This window comes from Bubalus bubalis, chromosome 1, assembly GCF_019923935.1.
Source record: "Bubalus bubalis isolate 160015118507 breed Murrah chromosome 1, NDDB_SH_1, whole genome shotgun sequence".
NCBI lineage: Eukaryota > Metazoa > Chordata > Mammalia > Artiodactyla > Bovidae > Bubalus > Bubalus bubalis.
The window spans coordinates 161728400-161745415 of record NC_059157.1 but is presented as its reverse complement, the minus strand read 5'-3'; the positions used below and the strand labels follow the sequence as shown (position 1 = coordinate 161745415).

General features: G+C 38.1%; 2 protein-coding genes across 9 annotated transcripts in view; one reads left to right on the top strand and one right to left on the bottom strand.

Annotated features, from left to right (window-relative positions):
- MED12L (mediator complex subunit 12L) overlaps nucleotides 1–17016 on the top strand; it is a 363479-nt gene that overhangs the window by 298206 nt on the left and 48257 nt on the right. For 7 of the 8 annotated variants that reach the window (XM_045166284.1, XM_045166286.1, XM_045166288.1 and 4 more), the window contains 11 exons: nucleotides 310–537; nucleotides 1132–1273; nucleotides 2906–3026; nucleotides 3405–3506; nucleotides 4210–4323; nucleotides 8024–8223; nucleotides 11111–11299; nucleotides 11908–11982; nucleotides 12100–12290; nucleotides 13099–13260; nucleotides 15952–16063. In XM_045166284.1, coding sequence (XP_045022219.1) covers nucleotides 310–537; nucleotides 1132–1273; nucleotides 2906–3026; nucleotides 3405–3506; nucleotides 4210–4323; nucleotides 8024–8223; nucleotides 11111–11299; nucleotides 11908–11982; nucleotides 12100–12290; nucleotides 13099–13260; nucleotides 15952–16063 — 1636 coding nt within the window. The remainder of the gene's footprint in view (nucleotides 1–309; nucleotides 538–1131; nucleotides 1274–2905; nucleotides 3027–3404; nucleotides 3507–4209; nucleotides 4324–8023; nucleotides 8224–11110; nucleotides 11300–11907; nucleotides 11983–12099; nucleotides 12291–13098; nucleotides 13261–15951; nucleotides 16064–17016) is intronic. The other variant, XM_045166285.1, reaches the window with a different exon arrangement.
- P2RY12 (purinergic receptor P2Y12) overlaps nucleotides 1–17016 on the bottom strand; it is a 49692-nt gene that overhangs the window by 28396 nt on the left and 4280 nt on the right. The window lies entirely within an intron of this gene.

The following is a 17016-nucleotide window of genomic DNA, read 5'->3' as shown; positions in this document are numbered from 1 at the left end:
GGACGTCTTAGTAGATTATTTTATTTTTAAAGTATGTAAAATATAGAAATGACCTAGAAATTAAGATTAGTACCCAAATGTCTTATTTTTGTTTTGTTCCTCTATCCAATTAGTAACTTATTTATTGAACTAGAACGTTCTAGGCACTGTGTCCAATGCTGATTATTGGAAAGTTGGAATCAAGAAGCCATAATGTGAGCTTTCTCTAGGAATACTTGACAGCTGCCATTTAATCTGTCCTTAAATGAAGTCACTTTCTAGTTATTATAGTTTTGTTTTGTCTTTTAACTCTTCTTCTTGTAACCTCAGTAGTGCCTGTTCAAAAGTAAAGCAAACCATATATAACAATGTGATTCCTGCAAATTCTAACTTGCGATGGGATCCAGACTTCATGATGGATTTTATTGAGAATCCCTCGGCCCGTAGCATCAACTACTCAGTGCTGGGCAAGATCCTTAGTGACAATGCAGCCAATCGCTACAGCTTCGTCTGCAACACTCTCATGAATGTATGTATGGGTCATCAGGATGCTGGAAGGTGAGCTGGGCTTTTTGATTAAACACATGATTGCTACTTTGAAATTCAAATCTTTAGTTTGAGACATTTGGCTTGTTTTTTAAATCTTATGTTGTTACTGAGTTTACTTCAGCTCTATTCTGGCTGCTTTTCTTAACCTGGCTTATTGATCTGACGTAAGATGCTCTAGATACAGTCTATCAGTTGTCTGATCCGTTTTCAAAAACATATATGACAAAAATACCAATGAAAAATACACATAATTTTGAAAACGTTGGATTTAGGTCTTCTTTTTACTTTTTTTAATGTTTTTTAAAAGCATGAATTCATAGGTCAGATTTGTTTACAGAACTAAAAATATGTTAATTGGTATCTGTACTGGTTATTGTTTGTTGCTTGACAGCATTAAATATTAGAAAACATGTGAAGACATTTCCTTTCTCTTCTGTCCCGTATTCTAGTAGGTAGTTTGTCAAGTGGATTTTTATTATATCCTTGAATCTTAAGAAATGAGTCCCCTGTTCGATGATACTGAAATTATGTGTTCGTTGAGTTTATCCTGTATGAGTATTTGTCTTTTGTTACTTTCTCCTATGTTCTTTTTCTTCTTTGTAGGATTAATGACATAGCCAATTTCTCCTCCGAGCTGACGGCCTGCTGCACTGTTCTCAGTTCAGAATGGCTGGGGGTCCTGAAAGCTCTTTGTTGTTCTTCAAATCACGTGTGGGGCTTTAATGATGTTCTTTGCACTGTAGATGTAAGTTTTCTGTTTCATTTAAAAACTCAGCTGTGCAACTAAATATTCAATTAGTAACTTTTTTTAGTTGACTCAACTCTTAACTGAAATACTATAAATTGTTTTCCTCTCTCTCTGTAGAAGTGATAAACCAGAGTGTGATTGCCAGGGATAAGTAAATGAAAAAACAAAACAAAACACAAAATAACTAAAATAGCTTAATTTAGAGTGGAGATGCCAGGAGTCTCCTTCTTTGTTAGCTGAGACGTCATGTCTGTGGTCTCCTCAGAGTAGTCTGTTCATAGTTCACTAAGTGCCTTGGATCCTTCATGGTGCAGGGCATAACATAACTAAAGCAGTTTGCATTCTGAAGTCAGCCAGTTTGTTTTCTTAAGGTGAGAAAAACTCTCTTTAGAGTATTGGTTCTGTTGTGTGGGATTAGGATGTCCAGGCTCAGATTTGTAGGGGTGTCCAGTCTTTCTTAGTGACTGTGTCCGAGAGTTTTTGAAGAGATGTCCGTTATAAAGTATCACAGGTTTCCTCAGCTATCACATTGCATCAGTGTGTGAATTTCTTAAAAATCCATCTTGATTCTTTATTTCTGCCTGTCACTTCCATCACTTCTTGCAGTAAATCATGTTACATATTAGTGTATCTCATATATAGAAGAACTATATACATTATAAAAACTGCCTCTCAGTTAAAGTTTTATTTCCTAGTTCTGGTGTCTCAAGACCACATGGGCAATTCTACTCTATCCTGTGGGCACCTCAGATGTAAAACTCATACCTGTGACCCGCTCTTCCAGACAGCAAAGACCCAAATTTCTGTCCTTAACATAGGTTCTTAACCTTTCAGTTGTTTCTGTTTCACTTTACCTCTGCTTGTTCCCTCATCTGTAAAGTTGGATTTAACAGTATGAACCTCTAGGTGCTGTGCTCTTTCTCTGTAAATCTCTAACCATAGTTTTTGACTTAACCGGACAACTTAATGTGGAAGCTACCATTACAGCTGTTTTTCTTATTATTTTCTGCCAAAGTCTTGTGAGATCTGTAAAAGGTAGAAGTTTCATTCTGAATGAATGATTTTTTCTCCTCTGATTCTCCTCTTTCTTTCATTTTTCTCCCTCACTCATCTTCACTCTTCTTTAAATTTAGGAGTCGGTGAGAATTTTCACAGTTGTTTTTAAAATTAATTATCTTACAAAATTAAGATTAGTTATTCCTGAAAGAAACACCAAAACACTCACAAGGCTTGTTTTTCAGTTAGGAGAACCTCCTTGTTTTCCATTGCTTCTAATGATCTTACCCTTCAATATCAGATTATACTGCACTCTGCCAAAAAGGCTTAACTTATGTTATATCACTTAGAGATATCTTCATTTTGCTGTTTTATTGTTTGGTTTCTCAGTTACATGTACTCCAGGTATAGCTTAGTATTGTCTTAAAGCATTGGGATATGGGTGAACCTCTTTCTTTGTCTTAAAAAATAGAAAAAAGCCTAGAGGGTAATACTCATAAGTGATTTCCCTCTACTGGTTCCTTTTGGGATTTGAGATCTTATTGGTATTGCCTACGTTCTCTTAGATATGAATCTTAAGATGTTATTCAAAAGGGTGTTAGGTATTAAAACATGTCAATGTTTTTCTTGAAGGTGAGTGACCTTTCATTCCATGATTCATTAGCTACTTTCATTGCTATTCTGATAGCACGACAGTGTTTCTCCCTGGAGGACGTCGTGCAACACGTCGCACTCCCCTCTCTCCTCGCTGCAGGTAAGGCTGCATCCCGGAGCTGCCCTGGTTATTTGATTGGTGTCTTGATGCTGTGGTCTCTCGCAAGTTGGAGTGACAGGGTAGAATTTGAGTAGACGTGCATTGTGCAGTAATACGTCATCAAGGTAGAGATGGTCGCATTATAATAATTGTTCCAAACAAAGTCACACTGATTTCAATGGAGAAGGTTGGAAACGGCTATTTTAGTACTTGTTTTTAAGAGAGCGCTCACGTTTCTCAGAAAAGAAATAGCCAGTGCTTTGCTTTTTACCGTAAGGAGCATTTATTTAAATTATTCCAGAAACTTCAGCTTACGGGAAATGCGGAAGATATGTTCTTCAGTATGTTACAAAACTTGCTTTTAAAATCCTCTCCTAGCTTGCGGAGATGCAGATGCGGAGCCTGGGGCAAGAATGACATGCCGTCTCCTGCTTCATCTCTTTCGAGCTCCCCAGGCCTGCCTGTTACCTCAAGCAACCGGTGAGATGACAGTTGAAATCTATCTGATGATGTTTTCATTTGGAGCTTTAGGTTTAACTTGACCAAGTAGGCTGTCCGTTCTGTAATCTTCTTCCTGATTTTGGTGGGCTTGTTTCAAGGCGATGAAAGAAAGGGGTTGTCAGCTATTGAGAAAGGTTGTCAGCACCTTTCTTTTACGTAATATCAGGGTGTATTGAGAAACTCACATCAGGAGTTAATAAACAATAAAAATACTTCTGCTCCTTGGCCAAGTCATGCTGGTGGGCAGTGTGATCCTCCAACATACTCTTGTTGGTTAAGAACCATACTCTAGCAGCTTAGGGCAATGCTATTTCATTTATTCTTTTCTAAGGTGAAGGGAATAGGTAAAGAATTCTAGGGATTAGAGTTTAGTGCAGTCTGTTCCTAAAGATCATTTCTATGTAAATGTGTGTGTGACATCAGCAGAAATGGATAAAAGTGCTACTGATTTTTTTTCGATACATCTCTCTGAAGAGCAAAGCCATTGTCTTAAAAATTAAAAAAAAAAAAAGTACTGGATACTGGCAGTGTCTCTTAGTGAATCCATGAAACATCAATTAAAGCTAGCTAATAGCAATTAAGCGCTCACAACTTAACAATGAAAGGCCCTGCTGACTGTAAATGGTTACAAACAGTGGTTAATGATGATGAATCTGTTAAAGCTTTGTTGGTTTTCTTACAGGCAAACCTTTCCCTGGAATAAGATCGTCTTGTGACAGACACCTCTTAGCGGCTGCTCACAACAGCATTGAAGTGGGAGCCGTGTTTGCTGTCTTAAAAGCAATTATGATGCTTGGTAAGATTATCCTGGCACTGAGCTTGGTTAATCACTAGAAACAGAGGCAAAATAATTTCTATTCAGGTTTAACTCTCGTTAAAATTATTAGAAACGCATTTTTGTTTGTTTATTCTCTTGGAAAAATTAGTTGGTTTTTTCCAAGTTTATGTTCATCTGGACTCCAAGAAGTCTGTCCCTTACTTACAATTCTGGGGGAATTTAAATACTTTTTTTTGTGTGGGATTTTAGCTGCCCATAGGGTTGTTAGGATTTCATTTGTTGGCAGAAGTCACACTTTGTGATGAACTCTGTTGAACTGGTAATCTGTGTAAAGGTTTACATTTCGTGTTATATTCCTGGACTAGAATATAAGAAAATCTGGGTTTTAATCTTAGTTTTTCATTGTGATCCTGAAAAAGTTTCTGTCCATCTGCCTTAGTTTTTTTCATGCATCAGGTGATAATTACAATGATATTGATACTGTTGATAAATCAGTATTAGATATCACACTTTTTTTCATTTAATTTATAATGTTCAAGACATCCCTACATCTTTATTGATATGTATTCTCCAGGAATAGTAGTACTATCTTTTCTGTTCATTTACAGTGTAGTACCTTAAAACATTTTTATTCCGTAAATCATTCAGGATTTGAAGGATTGGGAAGGATTCTTGAATTCATACTGCCTAATTTCAACTTAAGGTGCCCTCTTTTGGTCTTGACTAAACAAAAATTATCTCTTATGTTCCAAAGGAGCTCCTTTTGGCTAGAACTGAATTTGCTGAATTTAGATGAATTGTTTTAGGTGAGTCTTAAACGTGTTTTAGAATGTATCCTGACCCTTTTATACCTCTCTTTAAGAAGTATTGGGGCTTCTCTGGTGGCTCAGATGGTAAAGAATCTACCTGCAATGCAGGATTTCCAGGTTCGATCCCTGGGTCGGGATGATCCCCGGAGAAGGAAAAGGCAACCCACTCCAGTATTCTTGCCTGGAGAATCCCATGGACATAGAAGACTGGTGGGCTACAGTTCATGGGGTCGCAAAAAGTCAGACACCACTGAGCAAACAACACTTAAGTATTGTTAGGTGATGATGAGGGTAGGTAACAAGAGTTTTCATAAAACAAACTAAAGTTCACCTTAACGCACACACACACACTCCTATTGAAATGCCCAGGGATTTTGTATTTGAAATGGAAAGGTAGAGCCGTATGGAGGCCACAGCCTCTCCTCTGAGCTCTTAGTACTATACTGCCAACATTAAATGCTCTTTTCAGTAAGATTTCTCTACTTTTAATATGTTTGAAAGGAAAGCTGCCCAGTCAATCCTATTTAATAAATAAATATAGGGACTAAGCAATCAGGGACTGATGTTTTTTAACTGTGGTATTTCTAATGCCCATCAGGGAAATGGGAAAGATTTTCCATAAGCTAATGTTGAAAGTGTGAATGCATATGTGATAGACATTTTCATAGGAGAAACCAAAATGTGTACCATAGAAACATTATATTATCCCCTTGATTTGTGGGACTGGTTTAATCCCAAGTATAATTTGCCAACTTCTTTAAGTATACATATTTTAATATCAGTGCCTAATCACCGGTTTATTTTTATCTCATGGCCTTTCCTTGACCTTTTTAATTGGCCCCAGTTCTTGGTGGATTCTACATCTTCCTAAGTGATAGAGGGTTCTTCAGGTCTGAGAAGTCAGGATGAGGCTTGTTGAATGTCAACAGACCCTTAGACCAGGCAGGCACTGAACACTGTCTGTTCTATTGTCTCTACCATTGCAGAAGCTTCTAGCACAGCCCTCCTGACCTTCTCAGTCATCCTAACATCTAAATTGAATAAGGATCTCTTAGACTGGGGCTGGCAGAGGTAAAACTTACCTCACTGTGTTCTTATCAATGTGTTCTCTCAAGTGCTGTCAACTAGGATCTATTTTGAGTTAGGGAGATAGGACTGTTTTATAGAATTCAATTTCTAATTTCTCTAGTAGTTTAAGTTGTGGAAATAGTTGTTTATAGGGCTTCCCTGGTGGCTCAGTGGTAAAGAACACCCTGCCAACTCAGGAGACATGGATTCTACCCCTGGGTCAGAAAGATTGCCTGGAATAGGAAATGACAACCCACTCTAGTATTCTTGCCTGGCCTGGCGGGCTACAGTCTGTGGGGTTGTGAAGACTCGGACATGACAGAGCACGCATGCACATGATGTTTACGGGCTTCCCTGGGGGCTCAGTGGTAAAGAATCTGCCTGACAATGCAGGAGACTTGGGTTCAATCCTTGAGTCCTGAAGATCCCTGGAGAAGTAAATGGCAACCCACTCCAGTATTCTTGCCAGGGAAATCCCACGGAGAGTGGAGCCTGGTGGGCTATAGTCCATGGGGTCGCAGAGTTGGACACAACTTAGTGACTAAATAACAATAGCAACAATAGTTGTTTATATCTTCTAAGGTTGGAAATAGCATGCTCAATGTTGGTACATGTAGAATTCAGTCTTTGTTCCAGCTTTTGAAGTGCTTTGTTGAATTAAATAAATGCCTATGAGTGAAGTGAACTTGGTGCTTTTTTGCATAAATATTTGAATGAGAAATGTATGATAATATGTGATAAGATACTGAGTTGAAATGTATTATGTGTTCCTCCCTCCCCTTAAGATTTTTTAAGTAACCATTTAGTAAGCGATTCGCTTTTTAAAATTCAGCAGAGTCAAAAAAGTTTTTCTTGGCTGACTTACGGGTTTTAAAAGGCTTTTTGCACTGACCTGGGGTTGGTTTCCCTTACAGCGAAGTAAGTGAGAGCTTTATCTAAACTCATTTGTTGGTTACAGGAATTTTTCCTGTTCAATGCTTGTGATCTTTGTGGGTAAATAGACAAGAGTTTGGAGGCTCTGTTTCCATTTGGCAGTCTTTTTTTTTTTTTTTTTTTTTTTTACTAATTACATTAATTTTTGTCTTTCATGGCTAGAGAATATTTCTTATTTCTGGCTATTCAATAATTCTGCTCAGTTTTCCCCTCAGAACTTTGTTGTGAGGAAAACACTTTCCTGAGCTTCATTTTACTAAGTATATGAGAGGCTGATGAGGTGAGGTTTTCTAATTTGGATGTTTACAAAGAGGAAAGTGAAAGACATGGGTTATTCAATGAATGCCCTATTTTCCAGGGCTTCCTTAGTATGCATTGCCCTTTTCCATTCCCAGGGAAATAAATCTCTCTTGTCAAGAAGTTGATAGTAAGGTGGGCTAAGGCAAAACTTTTCTCTTGACCTATGGATAGAAAATAAGTCATTCATTGTAAGAGAAGAAATGAAAAAGGGACATCTAGAAGGGTGAGTAACCCATTTTTTCCTTGTCTATATAAGTCAAATGAATTTGCATACATTTGTGCTTGAAATATTGGTGAAATCAATGTTCTGTGATTGTTAAGTGTGATTCATAATGGCCTTTCCAAGTTTGGTGAAAGTATACTTAATTCTATAAATGAAATAAAAAATGAACCTTGAACTTGTTTTTTTTTCCCCGTGTCTGATGGAACTTCTCAGTGTTCTAGCATTTACTGTCTTGATCCCTTCTCTTTGTTGCTGAACAACTTACTTTGCAATAATGATCCCATTCGTGCATTTTAAATCTCTGAATGCTTGCCTCATTTATTTTCCAAATATTTGGCAATATTTTGAATTTCTATGATTTTGCTTTTGTGATTCTGTTATGTAGGAGATGCCAAAATTGGCAATAACAGTGTCAGCTCTTTAAAAAATGATGACTTCACCATGAGGGGTTTACGACGTGATGGGAATGCTGAGGATATCTGGACTGCCTCACAAAATTCAAAATCCTGTGGGAAAAGCATTTCCATAGAAACGGCCAATTTAAGAGAATATGCTAGATATGTACTGAGGACCATCTGTCAACAGGTATTTTTCAGATTTAATTTGCCTTTAACTTTGAGTGTATTACTGTTCTTTTGGAGAGAAAGGCCCAATATTGTAGGAAACTTGTATATAGATAGTCCTCTTTTGCCTTCTCACTTTATTTTGAAATAATTTAAAGTTTTCTGAAAAGTTGTAATAATTTATAAAGAAGTCTAGTATACCCTATACACAGATTCCCTAATTTTTTATATTTTGCCATGTTTGCTTTATAATTCTATTTGTGTGTGTGTGAGTATGGCCCTCATATACTTTTTACTTCTTATATTTTTACTTAAGCATTTGAGAGGAGATAGAATACATTGTTCTTTTTTACTTTTTAATATTTCAGCATTTATTAACATAACTAAAATACAGGTTTTAAAAGGAAGGAAGTTTAGCATTGGTATCTTAAGGTTTTCTCACCTACAGGCCACATTCCAGTTTGGTCAGTTTTCCCAATAATCTTGGCCTTGTCTTTAGTTTCCTGTAGGTTAGTGTCCGAGTATGCATTCCTCACCATGATACTATAGAAGTGTGTTATATTCTTCTCAGGTAATCACATCCAAAGGACCTGAGGCCCATTTGTACCTCATTGGTGATGTTAGTTTTGATCAGGCTGTCTCCGCTGTATGTTTTTTTTTTTAATTTTTGTTTTGTATAGTTACCATTTTTCCCCTTGGAATTAGTAAACAGTTTGGGGGACACTCTCTGAGACAGTGCAAGTTTTCCGCTTCCCATCAAACGCCCTCACTTCCCACAGAGCATCCATTCTGATTCTTGTCTAAACCAGTCTTTACTCTGATGGTTGCAAGATGGCTTTTCCCAACTCCTCCACTTTTTTCACATTTATCAGTTTGCATTCTACTCTAAGGGAAAGCCTAACCTTTTCTGCCTTCCCTTCCTTTCTTCCACTTATTTATTATCCACAAAAGTTACAGTCCTCAGTTATTTTCATGTTCAAATTGTTCCAGATTTGTCCAGAAGTGGGAATCTTTTCATGCTGACTCTTGTGTTATTTTCACAACTCTCTTGCCCTTTCTTTTTTAATAACAAGTATTTTCTTTCTTTCTGGCCTATCTTATATTACTCACCTTTTCATGGAACCTTGGTTCTATTTAGAAGAAGATGCTGTTTAGAAACCAAGATCTGAGTTCTGTGTGTGCTTATTGCTGTGGGCAATGTGCGTTTATCGCTTCTAGGCCCTTTTAGCAGACAGAGCTGGGGGAAAAAAGCATCAGTATACATAAATGTGTGGGTGTATAGTCATGAGTTTATACTGATACCTCCAGTTCTGATCAAACAGCTTAAGTTTTTGTTAGCATCCCTTCAATCTGTGTTCAGAGTGCTCTCTTCCATAGTAAGAGTCCTGGATACCAGTAACATCAATCATTGACTGATTTGTTGAATTCTACAATACACCTGAAGTAGTTTTAGAATTATTACACCTATACTGCTATGAAAAAATGAGTCTCCTAAAAGGAGTTGAGAATTTGCTTATATTATAATTCTTTTTCCCCTAAGGTTTTACAGTATTGTGTTAAAAAGTTATTTGACCTTTCTTTTTCAGTATGGATATATTACTCACTTGAAATAGAATTGATTTCATTTGGTTTTGTTTGTGTTCAGTTTCTATTTCTTTTCCTACCATATCTATCTTTAGAATAACATACTCCCAAAGGTCAGCTGGGGTTTCCTGGTGGGCTCAGCGATAAAGAATCTACCTTCCAATGCAGGAGATGTGGGTCCGATCCTTGGGTAGGGAAGATCCCCTGGAGAAGGAAATGGCAACCCACTCCAGTATTCTTGCCTGGGAAATCCCATGGGCAGTGGAACTTGGTAGGCTACAGTCCATGGGGTCACAAAGAGTGGGACACAGCTTAGTGACTAAATAACAATAGCAGTAACTAAACAGCAGCAAAGGTCAGTCTACTGGCAAGAAGGTATGCTCAGAGAAGTACAGCTGTTTCCCTCATCTTTTCTACACTGTGTTCCTCCCTGCCCTAAGTAATCAGTTTCATTATCTTCTGATTTATCTTTCCAATTTTTATTAAATTCTCCTTTCCTATTAGAAAAAAAGGCATACCATATATGCTCTTTTTCACGTTGCCGTTGGTATAATATAATGTTGAGTCATGTTTTTCTTAGAGTATACTGTAATCATGGTAAAAGTTAACTCTTAGTCATATATATGTTGAGCGTGTGCCAAGTTGTGCATTGGTTTCTAATTGTGGGTACACATTGGAGTCACGTGGAGAGTTTAAGAACATTTTGATGCTTAGGAAATTACTGATGTCTGGATAGCATTACTGAGATTGATTAATTGCTGTGATATGGGGCCTGATCATCCTTGACTCAGCAATTGTACTTGTAAGAAATTATCCTAAGAACATAATTGTATAGAGAACAGATGTGAATAAAGGTAACATTATTCATAATGATATCAAAAAGGAAGACAGTTTTCTCAGTGTTATACTATGTCCTGTCTATTCAGTGGGATATATTACAGTGCATTCCATAAAAGTGAGGAATACATATTATAATATAGAAATCACTACTGTTACATAGCAAGTTAAAAAAAATGATTAAGAAACAGTACTTAGAGCAAAGTTTCATTCTCCAACTGAAAACACATACCAGTGTTTTCTTTACTGAGCTTTCTCCCCCACCTCCTTTTTTATTTTTTTGCATATTTCTTTCTTGCATTCCTTTTTAAAAAAAATTTTGTAGCCAAGATTCTACTTTATATTTTTAAGAAGTCAAAATACGGGAAAATTTCTAAGCCTTTCCCTCCTACTTTTTCCATCTATTATTTTTTAAATGGAAAATTTCCTGTCTGCTTTCTGTTGTGAGCCATGAGTTTAGTATAGTCTAATTGCTGTCTTATTTTTAGGAATGGGTAGGAGAACATTGTTTAAAAGAACCTGAGAGATTATGCACAGACAAAGAACTTATTCTGGACCCTGTGCTCTCAAATATGCAAGCACAGAAATTATTGCAGCTGATCTGTTATCCTCATGGCATTAAGGAATGTACGGAGGGGGACAACCTCCAGAGACAGCACATTAAACGCATTCTTCAGGTGAGTGAAAATAGTCTAAAGACTGTGTTTCTGTCATTTTGACATGTTCTTTGTGTTTATAACAGGAGTTACTGCCTCTCTCTTGTTGTCATTGCTAGCTAATTCTTAACTTTAATTAATTCTGATTTTTATTCCCCCAATTTTCCATTTTGTGTAACAGCCACACTTTATTGCTGGGTAAATACGCCCACTGCAAATCGTATACAACCATTATGTATCTGTAAGTGCAAATATGTTAATTCGTATCAGTATTTATTGTGTTTACATGAGAAATAAGCTTTGTAGAAGGACTGTCTTCATCATGTTATTCATAAAATATCAAAATCATTTTGTAATGGAGTTGTTTAGATAGACTTTGGGAAAAGAAATGATTGTCTTATTCATTTCTAATGCCTAGCTGAGTAAGGCACATTATTTTAATGTTGCTGTTTTTTCCTTTGTCCCTATAATGAGCATATGAAATAGACTTGGAAGCCTTTTGTGTCATATGAATCCCTTTATTGTGTGTAATCATTCCTCTGTTGTTTTGAGAAAGAGAATACTGCAGGGGATTCTTATACTTTAAGACATGTTTGGTATTCTTAACGTGCTAACTCCATTTTCCCCAGAATCTTGAGCAGTGGACGCTGAGGCAGTCCTGGCTGGAGCTTCAGTTAATGATCAAACAGTGCTTGAAGGACCCTGTGAGTACATTCAGGAAAGCATGGACGTGTGTGATATGTTATGAAAAGCAACACAACATTGATGCTTGTGGATAAAGTGAAACACAGGGGTGCTTGTTTTCTCATGTCTGACTCCAGGGCTCTGGTTCGGTGGCTGAAATGAACAACCTGCTGGACAATATTGCCAAGGCAACAATAGAGGTATTCCAGCAGTCAGCTGACCTAAACAATAACTCTTCTAATGCTGGCATGGGCCTCTTCAACCCAAATGGGATTGGAAGTACTGATACAAGTAGCACAAGACAGAATGGAATAAAGACATTTCTAAGGTATTTTTTTTTTTCCTGTGGTTTTACGAAGCTATCATTCATTTTTCACATGTAACTGCACATTTTACTTGGATAATGCAGACTTTTTTTTCATAAAGCTGCAGGAATGTGAGGAAAATAATTGCTTGTAAGTGTCCATTATCATTATTTAATATGTTAAAGGGCCATGATGCTGGGCTGCACGGTAGCGGAGCATTCCACATACGCGGTTGAGCAGGCCCAGACTCCTTGGAACCACAGTTTACGTTCCAGAGGGGTGAATTTCTTTCATATGCCCTGAGGCTGCCCTATTCCGTGGTAGTCCTAACTTAGGAAACACTCTTTCTGCCATCTTTTTAAATTGGCAGTTTTGCTCAAATGATAATTACAAAAGGCAGATAAACTTGTATTTCATCATTTTGGTGTAAAGCACAACTGGTGAATTTGGTTATTTATATGCTTAAATGTAATCAGAACATTTCATATTTTAACCATGAGAGAAAGGTATATTGCTTGTTAGACAAAAGGACTGTTAGTGTTCAGAAAGCCAGAATCATAGAAAAACACTTTTCCAGACTTAAAAAAAAGTTGAGCTATAGTATCCTTGCAGAATCCCACCTTTTAGTGCTTTCCATAAGCACGAAGAGTGTGTGCCAATGTCTGGTATTTGGTGAGAGGAAACAGTATAGAAGTGAAAGGCAAATGTTAGAATAACCCATGTGTCCTGTGAATGTAAATTTTGCTTTGGAGTTTCGATCAGAACTGTGAGAGCAGAGGAAAAGGATGCCTTGGGTCTATCCTTGGGTATAACACCTGTTTCCAATTTTAGTTCCTCTGAACGCAGGGGTGTGTGGCTGGTGGCCCCCCTAATTGCCAGGCTGCCGACTTCTGTGCAGGGAAGAGTGTTGAAAGCAGCTGGGGAAGAGCTGGAGAAAGGACAGCACTTGGGTTCTTCTTCCAAAAAGGAAAGAGACAGACAAAAGCAGAAAAGGTATGGCTGGAAGTTTTGTTTCTATGTGAGCGGTTAAAGAATGGTTGAGAAAATTCAATGTCCTACAGATGTACATGCTCATTATACTCTGCTGTTGCTGGTTATTAGTAGTTGCTAAGTCATGTCTGACTCTTTGTGACCCCATGGACTACAGCATGCCAGGCTTCTCTGTCCTCCACTATCTCCTGGAGTTTGCGCAAATTCATGTCCATTGAGTCTGTGATGCTATCTAACCATCTCATCCTCTGCCACCCCCTACTTGTCTTGCCCTCAATCTTTCCCAGCATCAGGGTCTTTTCCAATGAGTCGACTCTGCATCAGGTGGCTGAAGTATTGGAGCTTCAGCATCAGTCCTTCCAATGAATGTTCAGAGTTGATTTCCTTTAGGATTGATTGGTTTGATCTCCTTGCAGTCCAGGGGACTCTCAGGAGTCTTCTCCAGCACCATAATTTGAAGGCATCAATTCTTCTGCCCTCAGCCTTCTTTATGGTCCAACTCTCACATCCATACATGACTACTGGAAAGAACATGGCTTTGACTATACTGACCTTTGTCTACAAAGTGATGTTTCTGCCTTTTAATACACTGTCTAGGTTTGTTATAGTCATTGTACTCAGAGTCCACTGAAATTTCGTCTTTGTATGGAATTGAAAATAATCTGATAGGCCAAGTTCTGTTACATAAAGTTTCCAGATTATAATATGTAATGCACCAGCATTCAGTTCTGCCTGTGTACCCTAATCACTGCTGCACTATTAAAAATACTGGCTTCTCGGCTCTGCCTCAGACCTGCTGGATCAGATCTGCATGTCCACAGTCCCTGTACTCAGCAGTTGTTTGAGTTTTTTTCTTGTTATTTAGGTACTTATGCTTAAATTTCATGGACTAATTTATACTTCTGTCATGCTGCACCCTGAAATAAGTTACTAATATTTTTAACACTTAGGGCTCTTGTTCTAGCCTATATATTAGGCTAGATCCTAATATATAGGATCCTCCAAGTTGAGTCTTGCAAGTTGAATGTTTTTTAAGTTTTGTGGCCTGGAAAATGTTTAAGTAATTATATTAGAAAAATGATTATGTTACTGAAAAAGAACATAAACACATTCTAATGTAAAACCATGATGAATTTAGCACCTCAGAGGTAAAAGGAAATTCCTAACATTGAAAAATAAAAATTCTGAGCATTCTGAACATTTTGGGTTTCTTATGCCTGAATCAATAATGATTTCTAACGACCTAATTGGTGGCTGTCATTTACTAAGCCCTTATGAAATGTCAGCCTCAATATAGAATTCATTACATACATATGTGAACTTTTAAAATCTCCCAGAAGTCATACTGAGGTGCTTTCATTATGTCCTTTTTACAGAAGAAGAAACTGAGGTACCAGAAAGTTAAGTATATTTATCAAGGACACATAGCTAAGGAGGCGTGAAGCTGAAACCCAGGTGTCTGGCCCCTGAGTCTGTGCTCTTAACTAAAGTACGTTTGGGTATTGGCCTAGCTTTGCACATATGTTGCTTGGCATCTGGTTGCTTCATCCCCTTTGCCAGTATTTATTAACCAACCAGATAACTCAATTTTAATTCTCAAAGTTGATTGGCTAACGATGGCATGTACATTGCCTCACTTCCCACAGGAATCCTAGATGCTAATGCAGAGATTGAAGATGGCTCTTCCTAAGTCAGTCTCTCTAAGCTCTGCTAGTGTAAAATGAAGCGGATTGAAATATTTTGACCTCAATCTCATTTTAAGAAATCTTTCTTTGCAGTGTAGAAAAATTAGTTTATCAATATGTCAGCTGTTTCTGATCATGTAAGAAATAAGACTAAAATGCCAATTTAAAATAAATTTTTAAAATCAAATATCTTAAAACTCTTTTACAAGTCAAGCCTGTGAGATGTAGTGGAGCTGTGCACTAGGTCACTGGCTGGCAAAATGGTTTTAGAGGCCTCAGACCTTGGTGCTCATCTCGCTTCTACTCATGCCCATCTAATTGGTCTTGAGAAATGTGCTGAAAAGCAACACAAGCACAGCAATCCTGATAGGCCTGTTTCCTGGACCCTAAAATACGAATGGTGGCTCAGTGGTAAAGAATCTGCCAGCAATACAGGAGACAGGTTTGCTCCCTGGGTTGAGAAGATCCCCTGAAAAAGGAAATGGCAACCCATTCCAGTATTCTTGCCTGGAAAATCTCATGGGCAGAGGAGCCTGGTGGGCTGAAGTAGATGGGATTGCAAAGAATCAGACGTGACCTTAGTAACTAAACAACAACAAAATACAAGTACTGTGTGAGAGAAGTTTAAAAGTTTTTCTTTTTATTCTGTGTATACAGTGATATTCCTCCTGCTATGTATCTTTAAGTTCAGTTTACTGATACAAACCATACATTCTCTTCTTCCTCCCCCCACCCCCTAACTCAGATGCAGTATGAATTTATGCTCGTTTGCAGATGCCTTCAAGGGCAAGAGAACATATTAAATTGTTTAGAAGCATTACAGTGGTTTTAAACCTTATTAGTTAGAGATATGATTTAACTTTTCAAGTAGTCTTGGCTATTTACTACTTCCCTCCTTTTCTAATAGTAAAATAAATAAGAGCCAGTAACCCGAGGGCAGGAAATCAGTGTTGCACAGGAAGTAATCTGTTCTTTCTAACTAGATCTGCTGTTATTACTTCCTTTATAGTATGTCTCTTTTGAGTCAACAACCATTCCTCTCACTGGTCCTTACCTGCCTTAAGGGACAAGATGAACAACGAGAAGGCCTTCTAACATCTCTGCAGAATCAAGTTAACCAGGTAAAGTACAGTAGAATATTGAGCTAGGCAAGTATTTTCCTAATGGCATTCATTTGTTTTCCTTTCAAACACTGAGCTTAAACTAATAAGGGCAAAGCATGTTTTGATTAGATGCAGGAAAGCACCACCCGTGTCCTGTTCTCCTACCTGGCATTCTGGTCACCATCAGATTAGCAATAGTATAATATGAATTAGGCATTGGACAGATGTCTATGAAAGTTACATTTTGCAGATTGCACATAACTTTGTCATATCTGCTCCTCTCCTGACTTTGTCTCTTAGGAGAGGTCCTGGAGCAATCTGTGTTGCAGGGCATATGTCAGTAACAAAGAGAGCCTGCCCTCTTTCCAGATCTTCTACTGGGCTTCCACATGGCAGGGAAAGTCTCAGCTTGAGCTCTGTAGGTTCAAAACTCAGTTTTACTGCCAGAACCAGAGTGATGCTGGTCTAGGGCACAAGATGTGTGCATGCTTGCACACGCTACATCGCTTTAGTTGTGTCTGACTCTTTGCAACCCTGTGGACTGTAACCCATCAGGCTTCCCTGTCCATGGGATTCTCCAGGCAAGAATACTGCAGTGGATTGCCTTGTCCTCCTCCAGGGGCCTTCCCAACCCAAGGATTGAACCTGCATCTCATGAATCTCAGGCATTGGTGGGCAGGTTCTATACCATGAGCACCACCTGGGAAGTCCCAGGGCACAGGATACTCATTGCTCAGTCAGAAGGCATTTTTAGTTCATTTTCAAAGATTTTGGACTTTGCCTTTCCACCAGCTGTAATTCTCATGGTCACTATTTGAAACACTTTGTTCTGTGTGCCATGAGGACACTGAGTAATCAAACTGGAATTTGAAAGTATAGAATGGAGAAGTGTGGGTAGATTGCTTCTGTGGGACGTTTCATCCTATAGCAGCAGCAGCAGCGGTGCCTAATGGAGGCCTCCCACACGGCTG